This window comes from Cavia porcellus, unplaced genomic scaffold (genome assembly GCF_034190915.1).
Source record: "Cavia porcellus strain 051 isolate PalLab524CR breed Dunkin Hartley unplaced genomic scaffold, mCavPor4.1 scaffold_8, whole genome shotgun sequence".
NCBI lineage: Eukaryota > Metazoa > Chordata > Mammalia > Rodentia > Caviidae > Cavia > Cavia porcellus.
This window is the reverse complement of record NW_026947491.1, coordinates 67,540,905-67,562,863: the sequence shown is the minus strand read 5'-3', so window position 1 is coordinate 67,562,863 and position 21,959 is coordinate 67,540,905. Positions and strand designations below refer to the sequence as shown.

The 21,959-nt window shown below is 36.6% G+C and overlaps 2 protein-coding genes across 2 annotated transcripts in view; one reads left to right on the top strand and one right to left on the bottom strand.

Moving 5' to 3' along the window:
* Nucleotides 1–21,959, bottom strand: part of Glipr1l2 (GLIPR1 like 2) — a 52,714-nt gene that overhangs the window by 4,668 nt on the left and 26,087 nt on the right. Inside the window, exon 4 of the mRNA XM_003475914.2 lies at nucleotides 6,594–6,679. Coding sequence (XP_003475962.1) covers nucleotides 6,594–6,679 — 86 coding nt within the window. The remainder of the gene's footprint in view (nucleotides 1–6,593; nucleotides 6,680–21,959) is intronic.
* Nucleotides 836–2,322, top strand: LOC100729942 (heterogeneous nuclear ribonucleoprotein A3-like). Its single transcript, XM_063255168.1, has one exon. It carries the CDS (start codon nucleotides 876–878, stop codon nucleotides 1,941–1,943), a length of 1,068 nt encoding a protein of 355 aa, XP_063111238.1. The 5' UTR covers nucleotides 836–875; the 3' UTR covers nucleotides 1,944–2,322.

The following is a 21,959-nucleotide window of genomic DNA, read 5'->3' as shown; positions in this document are numbered from 1 at the left end:
CACAAAGAGATAAATATAAAAGGATATGTTTTCCTCAAATCTACTTGAAAGTTGAAAACAAAGTATATCATTGTTGGCATTTTGAATGTATAATATGTAAACAAATTTATGATATATACGGAGTGTAAAGTCTTATAGGAGAAAATGGTAATTATTGATTCTAAATAGTTTGAAAAGTTAAGTATATATGTTATTATCCCAAAAGCAGTTATTAAAATTATACAGAAATATGTCAAAGTCATAATAAATAAATTAAATTGAATATGAAAAAATGTTTGAGTAACCTGAATGAAGGCACAACAAGAGAAACAAAATATTGGAAAAAATAGCTATAAAATGAATCTTCAAATATATTACTTACTTTATTAACTGTAGATGGTTTAAACACATCAATAAAAACAGGTACTATCAGACTGCACTAAAAACATAACTAAATATTTTTTTTATAAGAAATTTACTTGAGGGCCAGAAATATATTTAGCTCAGTGGCACAGCCCCTGCCTGACAAACACAAAGTTGTGAGTTCAATTCTTGGTACAAAAATTTTTTTTCCTTGAAGTGTAATATAGGTCATTTAAAAGTAAGTAGAAGTGAACAGAGAGCTGAGGCAGGACAGGAAAAATAAACTGCGATGGAAGGAAAATTATCAATAACTTAATGAGGACTTGAATTACCTATTGATAAAATGGTCCATTCACCATGAAAGCATAATAATTTCAGTTGTGTGTGCATGGTACAGAATTTGAATTTACATGAAATAAAATGAAGAATTGAAAAAATTTACGATAGTTGGTAACTTCAACATCTTTCTCAAAAATTGATACAACTTGGTCCCATATTGAACTCGAGTTGGAAGAGGCGAGTCCGGTCTCAAAATGGAGGGCCATGATCCAAAGGAACCAGAGCAGTTGAGGAAACTGTTTATTGGTGGTCTGAGCTTTGAAACTACAGATGATAGTTTAAGAGAACATTTTGAGAAATGGGGCACACTCACAGATTGTGTGGTAATGAGAGATCCCCAAACAAAACGCTCCAGGGGCTTCGGTTTTGTGACTTACTCTTGTGTGGAAGAGGTGGATGCAGCAATGTGTGCTCGACCACACAAAGTTGATGGGCGTGTAGTGGAACCAAAGAGAGCTATTTCTAGAGAGGATTCAGTAAAGCCTGGTGCCCATCTAACAGTGAAGAAAATTTTTGTTGGTGGTATTAAAGAAGATACAGAAGAATATAATTTGAGAGACTACTTTGAAAAGTATGGCAAGATTGAAACCATAGAAGTTATGGAAGACAGGCAGAGTGGGAAAAAGAGAGGATTTGCTTTTGTAACTTTTGATGATCACGATACAGTTGATAAAATTGTTGTTCAGAAATACCACACTATTAATGGGCATAATTGTGAAGTGAAAAAGGCCCTTTCTAAACAAGAGATGCAGTCTGCTGGATCACAAAGAGGTCGTGGAGGTGGCTCTGGCAACTTTATGGGTCGTGGAGGAAACTTTGGAGGTGGTGGAGGGAATTTTGGCCATGGTGGAAACTTTGGTGGAAGAGGTGGCTATGGTGGTGGAGGTGGCAGCAGAGGTAGTTATGGAGGAGGTGATGGTGGATATAATGGATTTGGCGGTGATGGTAGGAACTATGGTGGTGGACCTGGTTACTGTAGTAGAGGAGGATACGGTGGAGGACCAGGATATGGAAACCAAGGTGGTGGATACGGTGGTGGTGGTGGAGGATATGATGGTTACAACGAAGGAGGCAATTTTGGTGGTGGTAACTATGGTGGTGGTGGGAACTATAATGATTTTGGAAATTACAGTGGACAACAGCAGTCAAATTATGGACCCATGAAGGGGGGCAGTTTTGGTGGCAGAAGCTCTGGCAGTCCTTATGGTGGTGGTTATGGATCTGGTGGTGGAAGTGGTGGATATGGTAGCAGAAGGTTTTAAAAAAAACAACAGAAAAGGGCTACAGTTCTTAGCAGGAGAGAGAGCGAGGAGTTGTCAGGAAAGCTGCAGGTTACTTTGAGACAGTCATCCCAAATGCATTAGAGGAACTGTAAAAATCTGCCACAGAAGGAACGATGATCCGTAGTCAGAAAAGTTACTGCAGCTTAAACAGGAAACCCTTCTGGTTCAGGACTGTCATAGCCACAGTTTGCAAAAAGTGCAGCTATTGATTAATGCAATGTAGTGTCAATTAGATGTACATTCCTGAGGTCTTTTATCTGTTGTAGCTTTGTCTTTTTCTTTCTTTTCATTACATCAGGTATATTGCCCTGTAAATTGTGGTAGTGGTACCAGGAATAAAAAATTAAGGAATTTTTAACTTTTCAAAAAAAAATTGATACTAAAATAAAATTGATATTAAAATAAAAGAATATAGAAGGACTCAATAGCACTAAAAATCGACAGCATCAAACTGACATTTTTAGGATACTACATCCAGCAATAGCAGAGTAGCACTCTTTTAAAGCATCTATGGATCCAGGCAAGGAGGTGTTCCCCGGTAATCTCAGCACTTTGGAGGCTGAGGCAGGAAGATCGTTGCAAGTTCCAGACCAGCCTGTGCTACAAAGTGAGCCCAAGACTAGCCTGAGTTGCATAGCGAGACCATGCTTCTAAAAGACAATAAAATAAAATAAAAGCATTGATGGAATATATACCAAGATAGCACACAGCTTATGCCCAAAACAAAGCAAAAAAAAAACAAAAAAAAAAAACCAAAGAACTTAAATTCATGTACATTGCTTTCTAACTATAATGGGATCAAACTAGAAATCAATAACAGAATCATTTTAAATAAAATAAATTAAATATGTAGGGATAACTGTAGCAAAATATGTATAAAATCTGAATTCTCAAACTACAATACATTGAAAAAAGAACTCAAAGGACAACCCAACAAGGGAAAAAGCAAATGGTTTAGAAACTGAAAAACAAGTCAGTGTTCATTATTCCCAAACTGATGAAGTTTTAATGAAATTTCCATCAAAATCCTAGCAACGGTCTATGCAGACATAAAGTTCTTTTTCTCTTATTTTTCTCCTACTGTTTTTCTCCATCCTCTTTGATTATTTTTTCCCACCAAGATTCCACCCTATATATGTTACTCTATGTGTCCTGAATTTAGTACTCTATTCTACTACTATGTGTCATATTCAGCTAAGTTTTTCTCCTTCAATATTCTTCATCCTATTTATATATTAATTATTTCAAAATGTAGCTCTTATCTCTTCCTTAACATTCTGAGTCTTAGATTTCAAACAGATCTCTTTTGGTAGTAAAGAACAAAACTGAATTTTCATACTTTCTATAGCTTCCTTTCTTTATATTTGCTCATTAACTCAATAAATTGTACTGTTCATAACCCAAATCTGATATTTTACACTTTTCTCATCACCAGATCAGACTTTCCAAGATTTGCTTATTTTGCCTTATAAATATTAACCAAAGCTTTTCATTATCTTAATTTTGCTTATGAATACTGCAGTAGGAGCCTCTTTTCTCTCCTGAACTACAACAAAAATATCTGAAGTTAAAAAACTTTAATTTAAAAGAATCCATAATTTATATAAAAAGTTTCAGTGTAGTACAAACAATTTTTATTTTGAACCATTTGAATACAAGGTGGCAACCTGGTCTAATCATCCCACTTTACTGTATTTTTCTTATAAACAAAGACATTATTCTACAGAACCAAAACATAATCATCAAAACTAGGATATTAAGAATTACATTACTACAATCTAACCTTCAAGCCCTATTACCATTTTTGCTACTTGTACTAATGTCCTTAACAGCAAAAAGAATCTGGCAGAATCACGGCATTGCATTTAGTTTTCATGTTTTAGTTTTCGTTATTCTTTGAGTTTAATGGTCATCAGATTTTAAAAACAAACCAGTTTTTTGTTTGTTTGTTTTGTGTTGGTGTCGGGGATCAAACTCACGATCTTGCACTTGCCAGGCAGGTGCTTATGCCACTCAACTAAATCCCCAGCCCCTTAAACCAGTTCCTTTGTAAGCAAATCTTCAACACTTATGTGACTCCCTCTTGTATTTCAATTAAGTTTTGCATCTTTGCCAAGTATGCTACAAAAATGATGTTCTTCTCACTGCATCTTTTCAGTTGTATGGTTTTCACTTTGGTCACTAAAGAAGGGTAGCGTTACACAGGCTGCTCCATTCTGAAGTTTCTCTTTCCTTCACAGAAATTACGTGGAGTTACTTTAAATCTAGGTAAATGTATTATTTTTCATCAAACTGTTCCTTTATTCACTTACTAACTTACATCAATATGAAATCACAGTATTCTATCTTATTCGATGGGCTATAACTGATTAATATTATTTTAGTATTCAAGTTATCTCATTTGATAGGAGTGAAGAACCAATCTATGCCCCTTTTATTTTATGTTCCTATCATTCTTTTTTTTGTCTTTTTTTCATTTTTATCGGTACTAGGGATCGAACTCACGATCGCCTGCTTGCAAGGCAGGTGCTTATGCCGCTGAGCTAAATCCCCAGCCCCATTTTTTTTTTTTTTTTTGGTACTGGGGATTGAACTCACGACCTTGTGCTTGCCAGGCAGGCACTTAGGCTGCTGAGTTAAATCCCCGCCCCGTTCCTATCATTCTTTAGCACTTCCTTCTATAAAAAGATGTTCTGGACTCACCTTGTATTTCCCCTGCCTGAGCCCTGCAATCCAAGCTTTTCTCCAGTGAGCTGTTTCCTTTTTATTGCACGCTAGAATTAGAAACTTAGATCTCAGTTCTACTTATGCTTGCTGTTTTGTGGGTTACCTGTCTAAGTCACACTCAGAAATAGAAATATATGTAGATTTAGATTTACTGATGTCATTAATTTCCAGTGCCTCTAATTCCAATTCATCACCCAAAGATTCATGCTTTTCTTTCAATATATTTTTGCACTTTATTTGTGAGAAAATTAGCCCCATTATCTGTAAATTATTTAATCAATCTCCCAGTATGTTTCTAATCTCCCATTACTGCTTGCACCTTCTTCCCCATATAGGTGTTCTCACACTGCCAGGGGTCAGAAAACCCACACAGGGGCTGAGGTGTGGCCACATGTAGAAAACAAAAATAGAAGATATCCAGATAAATTTGAATTTAAAAATGACTCCTTTTTTTAGTATAAGTATTTTTCATGTAACATTTGATATACACTCACACTAAAAGTGCCACTGTTTTTCTAATGTTTGAATTTGACCAAGTGTCCTGTGTCTAAGCAACTACTGGCCCTCTACTTGAAATCCTCTCACTTTGCTCAGACTTTGAAATGCAATTCTGGGCTTCTTCAGTGTGTCTTAGTTTGGGCCCTAACCCCTAAAATGAGCTTGCCATTACACATGGATGTTTCTATTACTTGCTTCAGTTCTGATATTTTTGCCAGGGCACCCTGACATGTGATTCCTCTCAGTATTCTGCTGTAGCTCCAACAGCCAGAGCCAGACCACTCCACAATGAGTGCCTTTCTCATCTACTCACACCCTGATACCCTACAGCAGGCTGCTCCCTCTGAACCTCTCCTCACCCTGCATGAGCACGGATATATGTCAAGCCGTGCTTGAATGGACATCCCTTCATCCTGCTTTGGCTCTAATATCCCACACAAGTCTCACCTCAGGTGTGGATAACTGCTTTTCTCCATGAAGGCTCTGACTTTACACCAAGTCATAACTCCATGTGGAGACCATTCTCATCTTGCTTAGGGTATTGGTCTCCTCATGCCCACAGCACTTCCTGTGGATCCCCTGCCATCCAGTTTAAATGCTTAATATATCAATCTGGCTGCCCCTCTGTATAGATACCTACCTGATAATGACCCTTGCTAATGGCCAAAGGATGGAACTTTTACAAAAGAGAAGGAAAAGAAGAGAGAAAGAGCAAGACTTTGCATCTTGATTCAAGTGAACTGAAGGCAGAAATGTTAGGGTGGGTTCACCTCTATAGTGTTTTTTACACCGAAACTGTTTTTTGTTTGTTTGTTTGTTTGTTTTAAGCACAAAAACATAATATGGTCTAAATTCAGTCCCTATGACATTCTTCTAAGCATTGTATGTTTCAGCTATAATGTATGTTCTGGAACATACGGGGTTACATTTGGAAAAACTAAAAGAAAATTTTAATCAAACATTTGATTTACATTTTGTGCTCTGAAAATTCAGGAAATTTTAAGTTTTTAGGGAGGGAACAATGAGAAAAAGCTGTTTAATACATGCATCTGACATTTTTTATTTTAAAATATTTTGTAATATTCTTTTTGACATAGTCATTGTCAAGCTGTTTGCTGCTTCAGAAATTAGTTTTAAAGCTTTTTCAATATTAGCTGTTAGTTTTTATTATTTCTGACATTCTGGTGTGTCTTTAGGGGAAAAATATGATCAAGGGAAAACAGAAAAGGCTGTGTAATTTTAGGAAAATCTAGGTGGAAGTGTTTTAATCTTTCAATAAAACAGTAATAGCCTTAGGGTGAGAGAAACAATATTAAGAGCACAATGAAAAGCTAGTGTTCAGTCATTTTACTTTTCCTTTTGTTCTATGCTTTATGAACTCTTTTCCTTTCTAAGTTATCTTACTGCATAGAAGATCTGTGCATCTGTCTCGTCCATCACACTGGGTACAAAATATTCCTGCACGATAAGGTCTTCTGCTCAGAGCTCCTCTACAAAAAAGCAGACAACAGGAAAAGACTCAATTTTTATATTTTATGTAAAAATATAATTACCAATTTGAACTAGTATTGAAAGATTTTTTAAATGAAGAAAATGAACTCAAAGAAATACACAAAAATGCAGTCTTTCCTTTCTCCCCACCCCAGAAAACTGTCTCTTCTTTTTTTTAAATTTTATTTAAGGAGAAAAAAAAAAGCAGAGAAAGGGTACAAGTTATACAGATTTACAGAAAAAAATAAACAGTAGGAAATCACTAGTTAATGGATTACATATTGTCATCTCAGAAATAATTGTTCAAGTCACAAAATTAAAGCTTGTAAAGTGGACATTCCAACAATGATACTGCAAACAGTTCTGTTCAATGATCCAATAAAACTCAGTGATATCGTTTTCTATCTTATACACTTAAATATACATGCAGTTATATAGTTTAGAGCACTTTCTTTTCCTCTCTTTTGTACAATGACTATTACACATTTTGGGTTTCATTGCTCCCACAGTTCTTATTACTTTTTTGGAAGGGAGTAAAACCAAATGTGACATAACAGAACAGAGTCAATCAAATCAAAAGGGTGGACATAATAGATAATGTAAAAGCATAATACAAGGTGATCAATAATGGTTACCATAATGCCTCCCGCTATCTCTAATAGAATTGCCTATATCATCAGTTAAAATAAAATTGAACAAAACAGTAAAGAACAAAACCGACAAAACCAAAACATTGGAGACATTGTAGGTCTTCAAAAGTAGATAAAAGTCATCGAGAATGGGCATCATAATGAATCACACTATCTTCACAGCTGTTGCCTAAACTTTCTAACCTGGTACTATCAAGCAAAACAGAATGGGGGGACATCAGTCAAAAACAAGATGGTGACAGTAATACAGGGCTTTAAATCAAGATAATGGAAAGTCAAAGTGGGTTACTATAATATATCCTGCCATTTTTATTTATTTTTCCCTTAATTAAAAGGCTAAAAATAAAAAAGTAAATAATGGAGTGGAGATTGAGATAAAAGAGGGCATAACAGCGAAACAGCGCAGATCAAAACATAACCATTTAAGCAGAATAGTGTTTCACCACAAGATAATCCTGACATAAAAGTAGTTACCATATTGTCTCTTTCCTTGAAATCCTTGAGTACAACTTCGTATACTGTAGCATTAAATATATCAAAACAATGTAAAACCATTTAAGAGAATGACAGCATTACAGGGTATTTAGAATCAACTAACAGAAAATGAACAATGGTTTCTGTATAATCTCCTTGTCTTTAAAAGTTTTTGCTTATACTATCGTACATAATAAAATCTGATAAGATACAACCTATTTAGACCAATGGAGACAGAAGAACAAAAGCTTGATGAGACTTCAAAACAAGATGATACTAAATCAGTATTACCCATTAAGACGTCATTTTCTCCAAAATAGCTGTTCCTATCATCCAATCTTCTCTGCCTCATTTCTGTTGAGCTCTTTTTCTGTCATTAGTTGTCAGTTTGTCTTCTTCATTTTGTTCTCTGCTCCATTCATTGTGGCCTCCCTGCCACTATTTCTGGATTCTTTGTATTTTTCTTTTTTTAGAATATCCCGCAATACTCTCTGTAGAGTTGAATTGGTGGTTGCAAATTCCCCCAGTTCCTCTTTATCCTGGAAGCACCTTGTTTTTCCATCAATTTCCAGGGACAGTTGTGCAGGATATCTCAATCTTGGCTGGAGATTATTATCCTTCAAAGCTTGAATTATTTCCCCGCACGCTCTTCGTGATTTGATGGTTTGTGCAGAGAAATCTGCTGTAATTCTGATGGGTGTTCCCTTGTAAGTGATCTGTTTCTTGTCTCTGACGGCTTTTAATATTCTGTTCTTGTATTGGATTTCTGGAATTTTAATTATTATATGCCTGGGTGTTGCTCTGTTTGGGTTGTAGGTGGCTGGGGTCCTGTATGCCTCATACATCTGAGTATCTTTACCTTTTGCTAAATTAGGAAAATTCTGGATTATTTCTGTGAGTAGCTTTTGTAGTTCATTTGTTTGTGTCCCTACTTCTTTTACGTTCTTAATTCTTAAGTTATGGCTCCTCTTATCATCTTCTTGTCTTTGTATTATTGCTGTTTGTTTCTTTGTTACTTTTAAGAAGTTTTTCATTTCATTCTCCCATATTACAAATCTGCCCTCCAGTTCAGATAGTCTGTCCTTAGTTTCTTTCAAGCTGTTATGCCAAATTGTCTCTTCTTGAAACTTCTTACTCTTATGTCATTGAAACAGTGTTGTGCTTTAAATATAAAAGTGAACTTTAATGTTTGTTTTGTATTTTTCAGAAAAATATGTCCTTTAAAATCGATATAGAAGGTTTTATAATTAATTGCTTTCCAATTGGCACAAATGTAAAAAAAAAAACTCTACATATAAAACGCATGTTAATTATTTGAAGACTTTACAAAATTCAGAAATGCTTATTGTGGAATCTACATGACAAAATATTTACATATAAAAACAAACAAATGAATATAAATAGGATTTTATGAAGTTGATTTAATCCATTATACAGAGCTGAAGAAAAAAGTGAGAAATTATTGCATCAATTGCCCAGAGCTAATTAAGGTAAAAAGGTTCCAAAGTAGATACAAATTGGAAAATTTATATTAAAACTAGCATGAGAAAGAGAAGAGTTTAGGGAGAAGATATTTCTGAGTGGAAGAGTTAGTTTGGTCATTTAAATAAGATTACTTATTTACCAACTAGACAAGTAGAAGTTATAAAAATAATAATTAAATACATTAGTTTCTGGTTAGCCACTGTATCTAGAAGAATGGGAAAATCTGAGAAATATATATTTGAGTCTAAATATCATTTTTATTAACCGTATCATATTTAATCAAGAGGCTTAAAGGGGTTAGGTGATAGCCAATAAACTGAAAGCATTTATATTTGTCAGGGACATCTGTAGGTTGTTATTATTGGTATGTCTTATATAGCCTCTTTATTTTTTTTAAAGAAAAAAAAACAGATTAAAAGGGTAGAAACAATACAGAATTTCAGAAAAATAAACAGTAAGAAATCACCAGTCAATAAGTTACATACCGTCATCTTAGAAATAGTGGCTTGAGTTATAAAATTAAAGCATACAAAGTGATATTCAAACAATGACACTGCAAACAGTTCTGCTCAACGACCCAACAAAAACTTAGTAATATGGTTATTAGTCCTACACACTTGTTTTTTATCTTAAAGAAGGTAAGATTGAACATAACAAAACAGAAAAATACAGTTTATAAGGGAACAATTTAAAGAAACATAGATTTCAAAGCAAGTCCACTGGAGCTCTTCACTGTCTATCTTATTTTCTCTAGTTTTCTTCCAAATAGTTGTCCCCATCTTCTCACACATATTGAATATATCCTGAACATTAGAGAACTAATCAAATCATTATAGGATTGTGAAGGATTTTTAGGTCTTCAAGACCTGACATGGGGGAAGTCAATAATGTCTACCATAATGTTTCTCAGTCTCTTTGTAGTAGGTATCTTTATCTTTACATATGCTGAAATTGAACATGAGACTAGACTAATATCACTCTGAACAGTGAATGATAGTATTACTAGATTTCATATCATAATGCTACAGAATTAGCACTGGGTTGCTTAGTGTCTCTTCTTCAGAGCATCCATTCATTACATCGTGTATTATATAATCTGTTCCCATAAATAGTTTAGAAATTCTTCCCATGTGTGAATATTTACATGTATATCTATCCTTTCTGTATTATAGGGTAAAATAGATCAAAACAAGACAAAAAAATAAATTCCTAGAAAAACATGAAATGAAAAAGACATATAGGACAACAATATTAGATGATCTACAGTAGTTATTATGCTTTCTCTTGTTATTTTCAATAGAATTTTCCACATCATCAGGCATGATATAATTGAACAGAACATTACATAGCTATTTTATTAAAAACACAACTTTGAAGATATTATAGGAGTGGAAAGCAGTTAATAATCAAAACCAAATGGATATCTTTTATGTCTTGTCATCTTCAGAGTAGCTGTCTCCACTCCCAGATTTGATACTATCTAGGATACCGTATTTGAATGAAATCAGTCAGGCTAAACAGTGGTCTAATAAATCAACTTCAAATAAGATCAGTCATGGTAAGACAATGTAAGTAATATAGGGTTTTAGTGTAAGTTAGTAGAAAATTCAGGATAGTTACCATGATATAACCTGCTATTTTTGGGTTAGCTGTCTGTGCCCTCAAATCTAATGAGTAGATAGACTGGAACAAAATATAATCAAACTAAACAGAGCAATAAGACTACTGTGACTTTTAAATCCTGATACACTCTTAACAATGTCCTCTGCCTTCCTTTTTTACACAATTGTTCCTTTTTCTCTTTCTCAGGGTGCTTTGTGTATTTTGGGTCCCACTAGCTCTTTTAGTTTTTAGATTAGGGGGCCAACCCGTTATCTATCTGAGTGTTGCTAAACCTTTTTATCCCTGAGCTTGATTTGAGCTGTACTCCTTTACTTCCTAAAGCCACAAGGTTGTTCTTCCTTTCAGCTGTGTAGTTCTATACTGCCCAAAAGTGTCATAGCTTTACAGTCTACCTGAGGCTGCTGGACAAGTTGTCCCTATTTCTCTCTGGTTTCCTGTCACATATAGCATTGTTTTCTCATCTTTGACTCTCAGTTTATTAACCCTCTTTCAGGTTAAGTGTATCTCCTATTCAGAGCATCTCGATGGATCCTGCCTCTTAATCTACTCTGCCTGTGTTTCTTTTTTGTGTTTGTGTATCAGGGCTATCTATATTAAAGATTACAGTTTACCGTCTCTGCCTCATTTCTGCTATTTTATTCTTTTGTCATTATTTGTCCACTTTACTCCTTCATTCCACTGTCTGCCCCATTCACTGAGGCCTCTTTGTCACTGTTGCTGGAATCCTGGTATTTTTTCCCTCTCTCTCTCTGGAATGTCCTTCAGTATTTTTTGTAGGGTTGGGTTGGTGGCCATGAACTCTCACAGTTCCTCCTTGTCTTGGGAATATTTGTTTCTCCATTAATTTTGAGAGAAAGTTTTTCCAGGTACATCAGTCTTGGTTGGAGGTTATTTTCTTTCAAGGCTTGGACTACTTCCCCTCAGGCTCTTCTGGATTTGAGAGTTTGTGTTGATAAGTCTGTCGTTATTTGGATAATTTTTCCATTGTAGGTAATCTGATTCTTTTCTCTGGCTGCTTTTAATATTCTGTTCTTGTGGTGGATTTCTGGAATCTTATTATATGTCTGGGTATAGATCTGTTTTGGTTGTAGGTGGCTGGAGTTCTGTATGCCTCATTTATCTGGATATCATTTCTTTTTCCTATGCTTGGGAAGTTTTCCTTAATTATATCTGTGAATAGTCTTTGTAGTTCATTTGTAGTTAGTCCTGCTTCTTCACTCACATTTTTTATTCTTAAGTTATAAATCATGTCATCTTCTAGCCTTTGTAGTTTCTTCCTGGTTCCTTGTTATTTTTAAGAGATTCTTTTCCTTCATGATCACACACCATAAATATCTCTTCAAGTTTCAAAAGGCTAACTTTAGCTTCTGTCAAGGCATTTTGCTAGGTTTCAATGGAGTTTTTAGTTTCCCAGTAATCTCTTTGGATCTGTTTCATGTATTCTGGATTTTGTTTATATTCTTCATTAAAGGTTTCTCTTCCTTTTCTGAGTTCCTCTGTTCTTCCATCTGTGTTTTCTTTGGAGGGGCTTATCACTTTTTAATTAATCTTTTTATATCACCTCACTTGGATCAGAAGTACAGTTTTAAATTTGTTTATGAAGTTATGAAGGTATTTCTTTATGTCCGCTGATGCTATATCTAATATTGCGTGATTACTGCACTGTTTCTCTTCTGTATTTATCTCTCCTGGGCTTATTTTTCCAGGGTCAGTGGCTGGAGGTTTTTTTTTTTATTTCTATGTCTTATCATGTTTCTGGTTTCTTTCAGACAGGAGTGTCCAGGCGGTCTCTGGCCCTCTCCTTATTGCTTAGGGTCTTTCTGAAGCGTGCTGACTGGGATTTTGCTGCCCTCCCCAATTTGCTGTTATCTGAGGTATCTTAGACCCCCTCCCAAGGACTCAGGATGATGTGGGGACACTCACTCCAGGCTGCCCAGTCCAGAGTTCAGGGCGCAGGCAGGCAGGCCCAATTTCCTGAAGCTGGTTGATCACGGCAGGAAACCAGGAAGTTCTGGTTTTGTATTTTTGATTATTTTCTGAAGAGGTGCTTTCATAAGCAGCTTCTATGGGCTCCATTCACGGTGGCGGCTCCCTGGGGCTCGGTCCCATAGGTCTGTTGGTGATGAAGACACACTCGCCCACCTGGGGACCTTGCCATGGCGCCATGGGTTTGGGTCCTTGCATGAGCAGCGAGTACGAAGGCGGCAATGCATCCCAGTAGGTCCGGTCCCATGCCTGTGATGCTGCAACATACCCTTCTCACACCCCCTGGGACACGGCCCAGATCTGGAGGTGGTGGTGGCGGTGGTGGTTCTGTGGGCTTCAGTCGCACGGGCCTGGTGGCGGCGAAGGCACTCTCACCTGCTTGGGGACCTCGGGGGCACTCCGGTGGCAGGGACTGCTCAGTGCCAGCGCCGCAGGCTTGGGTCCTTGGTCCTTGTGGGAGTAGTAAGTGCGAAGCTAGCTTCTTTAATTTTATTACTTTATTATCAAATATTTTAAGGAAGGAGTATATTTTATTTAGAATTCAACCAGTTTTCCAAAAATGGAAAAATTAATCCAGTTATTTTTACCTACACTTTATTTTACTTTACTTTTTCCATCCTCTTTATCATAGAAACAGATGTCTCCAACACAAAAGCAAAGTTTATTTTCTTGTATGACCTCCAGGATGGAGAATCTCTGCCCTTGTATCTATGCAGAAAGCCACTCACTATTAAGATTGGTTTTTACCCTTGGAACATAGGTGAGTCATCCTGTGCCATATTTGAATAACCATAATTTGAAAAAACTCTTGAAGAGCAAAAAAAAAAAATACACATTAAGCTAAAGTACAATGAGTCAGTTTTTAGATTTTAATTTCATAATCATTATTTAAGTAGCTAAAAATGACAGGCTAATGTTCTCCAATACCAATTTTCCTATATTTCTGAATATTTAAGAAATTTAAACCTAAGTCAATTCAAATTGGACTCCACAGTACAACTCCTAATTGCAATTGGAATTATTAGGAGAGATTAGGAAGTAACAATATATAAGTACCAGTATCACTGAAATTTCAGGTGCCTTGGCAGTACTTGAAGAAATAGATGAAATACTTATCTCTGGGATTTGGCTTTTCTAAGAAGCAGCCTAGTAGGTCATTGCAAAAAAGTCCAGATTCTGATCATAGCCCACGTGAGCTTTTATTAGCCTCCTGTCTAGATATGCCTTCAGTATTTGCCACCTATGGAACATGTGTTCAGGCCCTAGATAAAGACAAGTAACTTGAATGGCTTAACATCTATAATTCACCCAGACAGCCAGAAGTAGGATTCCTTACTCTCTTGGGTAACTCTAAGCCCAATTAGGTTGACAATCCAGCTTAACATTCTATCCTTTGGAATATCTTTTTAAAGCATAGTCTCCAAATAAAGACAATTAACAGGTTAATAATTCTGCTTAACATGATACTACTATTATCATACAACTGAAAATGCAATAATATTTTCTCAATTCTCACAAATTCTAGTATTACTCAAGAGTTCAATTTCAAAGTATCCTCTGTAACTCAAGATAAAGTCAGCTGCGTACCTCTGTAAAAATCACAATGAAGTTATACAATCCCAAGGAATAATGCCACTGACATTTGAAAAGGGAGAAATATGGAAGCAGAAAAGAACAGGTCTAGTAGAAGACTGAAACCAAGCAAGGAACACAGAGGTAAGCCGTGAGTTCCAGAGTTTAGGTAGCTTCACCAAATGGCCTTGTTGGTTGTAACTCACATGGCTTTTCTCTCAGGCTGGATGCACTTGCAGCATGTAGATCTCCTTAGCAGATGTTATTCCTGGTATCTCTCTTTTCCTGGAGCCTCCACTGCACCTTTAGTTTCATGCACTGTCTTCTCAGGATTTGTTTGCCTGTCCTTTGATGCTTTCCTTTTTTAATATGGGTGGAAGCCTCCATTATCCTATTACTCTTTAACTATGTGTGCCTATAAAGCAGCATCACATAGACAGTGCCAAAGTCTGATGTCAGCTTGAGCAATACATAGGCCCCTTTGGACTATTACTGGAGAGGGTTCTGAGTACCTGGATGGCTAAATGTGATGAAATGAATCCTAGGAAATCAATAACCTTAAGGAGAGACTGCAAATGGAATGTTTATACCCAAGACTGTAGTGAGTGGAGTCTTGTTGGTTTAGAGATGCCCTCAAGACATCTTTCTTCTTAGTGTGGTTCAAAGTACTGGGTTTCTTTTTAATGATTCTGGTCTCTTCATCAACCCTACTTCCTCTGGCCCCAACTTTACACATGCTCCTTTCAGAGCAAAATTTAAAATTTTTCAAATATTTTTGCTTTGCTCTTTGTTTCTGTTTCTTATCATAAATCTAATTAAAAGCATCCAGTATATCTATGCCACAGACTGAACATGATTGCCTTTAGTCTTCTTTGCCAGATCCTTAAACTCAGACCTCCTACAAAGTCTCAGGACATGAGCAAATTATAGATAATATTTTTGCCAGAGCATAACATGCAAGGGCCTTCATCCACATTCATATAGAATCTTTATTTTCAATTGAAACTTCCCAAGTCTGGCCATTATTGTCCACATTTCTATTAGCATTCCTAGTTTCCTGAGCTCTGACCAGGCTTTATAGCAATCCATGGCTGCTCTAGCCCACATTTCTGAGCTTTCTCTGCCACAAACAAATTCCAAAGATTTCTGAAACATGTAACCCTGTATAGTAACATTAATACCTTTTTTGTGTGTGTGTGTGGTACCGGGGATCAAACTCAGGAACTTGTGCTTGCCAGGCAAGCACTTATGCCACTGAGCTAAACCCCCAGCCCAATATTAATAACTTTACTTCACTGGTACCATTTCAACTATTTGTCTACTTTTCTATTGCTCAGAAAATAAACACCCATAATTTAAAGGGCAGATGTTTGGCTTGGCTTATTGTTTCAGAGAATTCGGTCCATTGTTGACTAGCTCCATATTTGAAATATCATGGCAGAAAGCTATGATGGGACAAAGCTTAGTTCATGGTAGCTTGGAGCAGAGTAAGGAAACAGCACCAGAAAGGAAGGGGACTAGATATAGTACCAATGGTCACACTACCATGACCCACTCAGACACACCCAGAAGTGTCTTCTACTAATTCCCCAACAATCCCCTTGATCAATCTCAAGCCAGCAAGTTGACAACGCAATTTATCTGTCACATCTCATATTTCTAAAAATTTTGCTGAGAACTCCATAATTAGTTACTTTGTCTATTTATTTATTTATTTTTGGTACCAGGGTTTGAACTCATGACCTTGCACTTGCCAGGAAGGCACTTAGGCCACTGAGCTAAATCCCTGGCTCTGCCTGGCCTATTTAAAATCAAATAAATTGTGAATCCCATTGTTTTATGGCTTAGCAGATCCAAAAGATATCTGTGAACTCACATGCCACTTTTAGACAAGGTTTTCCAGAGAAACATGACCAATAGGATATATGTATATGCACACACATACACACACACACACGCCACACACATGGAGAAAGAGAACAATTTAAGGGTTTAGGTCCCACAGTTGTACGGATTGGCAAGTTCAAAATCAGCAAATCAGGCTGGCAGGCTGGAGATCCAGAAGTTTGCTGGTATCATAATCTTGGGCTTGAAGAAGAAAGTATGGAGGCAATTTTCTTTTAAAGAATTCGGGCTTTTTTTAAATTAAAATCTAAAAGAACATCTCACTTTCACTTGAGTAGATGAAGTTTATGCACATTGTTGAGGATAATCTGCTTTAATTAAAGTCTACTGTTTTAAGTGCTAAGCACATAAAAATATACATTCACAGCAACACCTAGATTGGTTTGATCAAAGAACTGGGGACTATATCCTAGCTGAGTTGACATATAACATTAACTCTGACACATCAGATTTCTTTAAAAAATGGCAAAGTTTGTTTTATATGGCAGTTAAACTATTGGCAAATAAGCTTGATCCTATTTTGGCTTGTTTTATGATTAAATACTTCTGGATCACTGTTTTTTTTTAACCTATGATGGCCTTTACTGTTGGAGAATGGTTCTTACTCTGAGGGCATGGCCTCTGAGACCTCTATTGAATGCCCAGAGTGCTGGCCAATATTTTTTCAGTTTAGCTGGGGCCAAACTGTGACTCCGTCTTCTCAGCACTGTGAAGCATCTGAAAACTCTGTGCAGGTCTTTCAATCTTTGAATAGTTGTTTGCTGATAATCCTTCTAAAATTTTGTCTTGAAATGTATACCTTAGGTGTTTTTATAGAACCTACAGATGATTTTCAAATAGATTTTAGAGCTCTTTCTTTGCAATGGAATAGTCCCTGTCTTTACTTCTTGAAAGTCTTTACTCCTGGAAGAGTTCTGACCTTACTGGATTCCCCCAAAACCATATCTCCTGTCTCTTTTTATTTAACCCTTTGCCATAACTTGTTTTAGAGGTTTAGGCCAAGTCCCCAATAAATACTAGTAAACAATGGAGTGTTTGAGAATACAAGCAAGCAATGTGGGAAACAGGCTTTCTTCCTTAAATTGTAAAATAAATTTTGTAATAGAAAAATGGTACCAGCACAATAAACAGGTATTTCTAATGTATATCAAAATTGAAAATGCACATCTTCTTTGACCTAGTGATTGCATGACTGGATTTATAGTACAGGTATTTATTTATATGAGAATTATATATTTATCTGGATAACTGCAGAAGCATTGTTTAAAATAATAAAACACTATTATGTGCATCAAAAGAACACTGTTTAAATACATTTTCACATATATATTAAAAACACTGTAAAAATATTAAAGTTAATTTGGAAACTCTTTCTGTATTCAAATAGAAAGACTTCTACAATATGTCTTAAGTGAAAAAAAATTTAAGAGACCTCACAGGAAGCATAGGGTATCCTAGTTTGAATTAGAGAAATAAACACAAAGATTGCATATCCATATGGAATACCTCTTTTAGGCTAAAATATTGGAGAGCATAATTGAAGACAGGGATAGAAAGGTAATGTCCTCTTTGGTATCTCTGAAATTCCTATCCTTAATATGTATCAATGTAAACTAGCACAACAGGTATGGAAATCAATTCAGAGATTCCTCACACATAAAAATTTCACACTAAAACTAGAAATTCCATTTGATCTAGCTATTGCCCTTCTAGGTCTCTTCCATGAAGATCACACTACAGTGATAATATCATGATTAAAACATCATATTACAGTGATACATGCATAGCCATGCTTATGGCAGTACAATTGGCTGGCAGTACAATTCTTTTTTTTTATTATTTAAAGATAAAGAAGCAAAAAAAAAACAGAGGAAAAAAAGGGTAGAAATAATACAGAATTACAGAAAAATAAGTAGTGAGAAATCACTAGTTGAAAAGTTACATATTGTCTTTTTAGAAATAGTTGTTCAGGTTACAAAATTAAAGCATACAAAGTGACATTACAATAGTGACACTGCCAACAGTTCTGCTCAATGATCCAACAAAAACTTAGTAGTTGGTTATCAGTCCTACACAGTTGTTTTTTATCTTAAAGAGGGTAAGATTAAACATACCAAAACAGAAAAAAACAGTTCATAAAGAAACAATTTAAAGAAATACAGATTTCAAAGCAAGTCCACTGGAGATCTTCACTGTCTATCTTATTGTCTTTAGTTTTCTTCCAAATAGTTGTCCCCATTTTTGAACACATTGAATACATACTGCATATTATAGAGCTAATCAAATAATTACAGGATGATGAAGGCTTTTTAGGTCTTCAAGACCTGACATTAGGGAAGTCATTAATGATACCATAATGTCTCTCATGCTCTTTGTAATAGCTGTCCTTATCTTTAAGTATGCTGAAATTGATCTTAAGAGACTAGACTAATATACTCTGAACAATGAATAATAATATTGCTAGATTTTATATCATAATGTTACAGAATTAGCAGTGGGTTTCTTAGTGTCTCTTCTTCAGAGTATCTGTTCATTACATTGTGCATTATGTAATCTATTCCCGTAAATAGTTTAAAAAGTTCTTCCCATGTGTAAATTTCTACACGTACATCTATTCTCTCTGTATTATAGGGAAAAACAGATCATAACAAGACAACAAAACCAATTCCAAGAAAAACATGGAGTGAAAAAGACACATAAGACCACAATATTAGGTGATCTACTGTAGTTATGTAATAAAATCAAACTAAACAGAGCGATAAGAATACTGTGACTTTTAAATCCTGATACACTATTAACAATGACCTCTGCCTTCCTTTTTTAGGCTATTTTTAACTTTTCCCCTTCTCAGGATGATTGTATGTGTTGGGTCCCACTAGGCCCCTTAGTTTTTAGATTAGGGGACCAGCCTGTTGTCTACCTGAGTGCTGCTGAAACTTTTTACCTCTGAACTTGATCTTGAGCTCTACTCTTTTGCTTACTAAAGTCATAGGGTTTTCCTACATTCAAGCTGTGTAGTTCTATACTGCCCAAAGTGTCATAGTTTTCCAATCTATCTGTGGCTGCTGGATGAGTTGTCCCTATTTCTCTCTGATTTCCTATCACATATAGCTTTGCTTTCTCATCTTTGACTTCGAGTTTATTAACCCTCTTTCAAGTTGAGTGTATTTTCTATTCAGAGCATCTCCAATGGAGCCTGCCCCATAATCTACTCTGCCTTTACTCCTTCATTCCACTGTCTGCTCCACTCATTGAGGCCTCTCTGCCACTGTTGCTGGAATCTTGGTATTTCTCTCTCTCTCTCTCTCTCTCTCTCTGGAATGTCCTTCAGGAATTTTTGTAGGGTTGGGTTGGTGGCCATGAACTCCCACAGTTCCTCCTTGTCTTGGAAACATCTTATTTCTCCATTAATTTTGAGAGAGAGTTTTTCTGAGTACATCAGTTTTGGTTGCAGATTATTTTCTTTCAGGGCTTGGACTATTTTCCCTCAGGCTCTTCTCAATTTGAGAGTTTGTGTTGAAAGTCTGTTGTTATTTTGATATTTTTTCCATTGTAGGTAATCTGATTCTCTTCTCTGGCTGCTTTTAGTATTCTGTTCTTGTGGTGGATTTCTGGAATCTTGATTATTGTATGTCTGGGTGTAGATCTGTTTTGGTTGTAGGTGGCTGGAGTTCTGTATGCCTCATTTATCTGGATATCATTTCTTTTTCCTATGCTTGGGAAGTTTTCCTTTATTATATCTGTGAATAGTCTTTGTAGTTCATTTTTGGTTACTCCTGCTTCTTTGCTCACATGCTTTATTCTTAAGTTATGTATCCTTTTGTCATCTTCTAGCCTTTGAATTGTTTCTTTCTGGTTCCTCGTTATTTTTAAGAGATCTTTTCTTTCACGATCATGTATCATAAATCTTCCTTCAAGTTTCAAAAGGCTAACCTTAGTTTCTGTCAATGCATTTTGCCAGTGTTCAACAGAGTTTTTACTTTCCTGGTAATCTCTTTGGAACTGTTTCATGTATTCTAGGTCATGTTTAAATTATTCATGAAAGGTTTCTCCTTCTTTTCTGATTTCCTCTGTTCTTCCATCTGTGTTCTCTTAAGAGGGGCTTATCATTTCTTTAATTAATCTTTTTATATCTTACCTCACTTGGATCAGAAGTACAGTTTTAAATTCATCTATGAGGTCATGAAGGTATTTATTTATGTCTGCTGATTCTGTGTCTAGTATTGGATGGTTACTGCACTGGTTCTCTTCTGTATTTACTTCTCCTAGGCTTATTTTTCCAGGTTTGGCAGCTGGAGATATTTTTTTTATTTCTATCTCTTGTCATGTTTCTAGTTTCTTTCAGACTGGTGTGTCCTGGGAGGTCACTGGCCCTCTCTGTATTGCTTAGGGTCTTTCTGAAGCGTGCTGACTGGGGTTTTGCGCCCTCCCCAATTTGGTGTTATCTGAGGTACATTAAGGGATGCAAGGAGGTACAGGCTAGCCTTGAGCCTCTGAGCCAGTCAACCTGCAAGTTAGGCTGTACCTTGTGGCTGTCACAGAATCATGACATTTTTTTTACCTGTTTATTGGGTCCCAACCAAAGATGTGGCTCAGCCCCAGCAGACCCCACCAGTTCTCTCTGTGCCAGGGGCAGCTGACTGACATCACCATGGTGCCAGGCTCTGCCCAACTCCAAGATGTCCTCCACTAGTGCTCTCTGTGTCAGGGGCAGCCAACTGATATTGCCATGGCACTGGGCTCTGCCCAATTCCAAGATGTCCATTCAGCCAGTGACAGCAGCCACGGGACCCAATCCCTAGCACTCACTGGGAATCAATGCAGTTCTTCCTCTTGGGTCCACTGCATACTGTACCACCTATCTTCACTGCATTCCCAGCACAGCATGGATCAGTCAGGAACCTGTGTGGTGCCCAGCTTCCAAGCCCAGGTGTATGGTCCTCTCACAGTCTCCTCCAGTGTGGCCAGGTGGCTCTGGCTGCTTCGCAGGGCCTGACGTCCCAATTTCTAGCACTCACTGGGAGCCAATATAGCTCTTCCCCTTGGATCCACAGCTCACTTTGCCATATCCTCCCATTAAGGCACCCAGGATTCACCGACTCCCGTTATCGGCATCTGTGGTCTCAGCGCGACTTTGGATCCTCTGGGTGCGCCTAGTACAGTGCAGAATGGGTCTCAGTGAGTGTGTCAGGTTTCAGCTCTCCACCTGCGCTTTTCCTTTCTCTTCCTAGTTTTATTTTTACCTTTGATTACCACCTTGGTTAATAAGAATCATTATCCAATCATCTGGCCCTCTCCATGTTGTCATATTCTAGCATCTGATCTGATTTCTCCACAGAGATTCTCCATCCAGCCCCCTAGTAAGCTGCCATTTTTTCTCCTCCTCGACAGTACAATTCTTAACAGCTAAATTGTGGAAGCAGCCTATAAGTCCATCAACAGATGAACAGACAAAGCAAATGTGGTGTGTAGACATGATTAAGTACTACTCTGCCACTGCGATAAACTTAAGGCATTCCCAGGTAAAGATGCAGCACACAAACTTAAGTATCACATGGTTTCTTTTATATGAGAAACTTGAAGT

Excerpts from the sequence above, each read along its gene's own strand:
- LOC100729942 (XM_063255168.1), top strand. The coding sequence starts at position 876 with ATGGAGGGCCATGATCCAAAGGAACCAGAGCAGTTGAGGAAACTGTTT.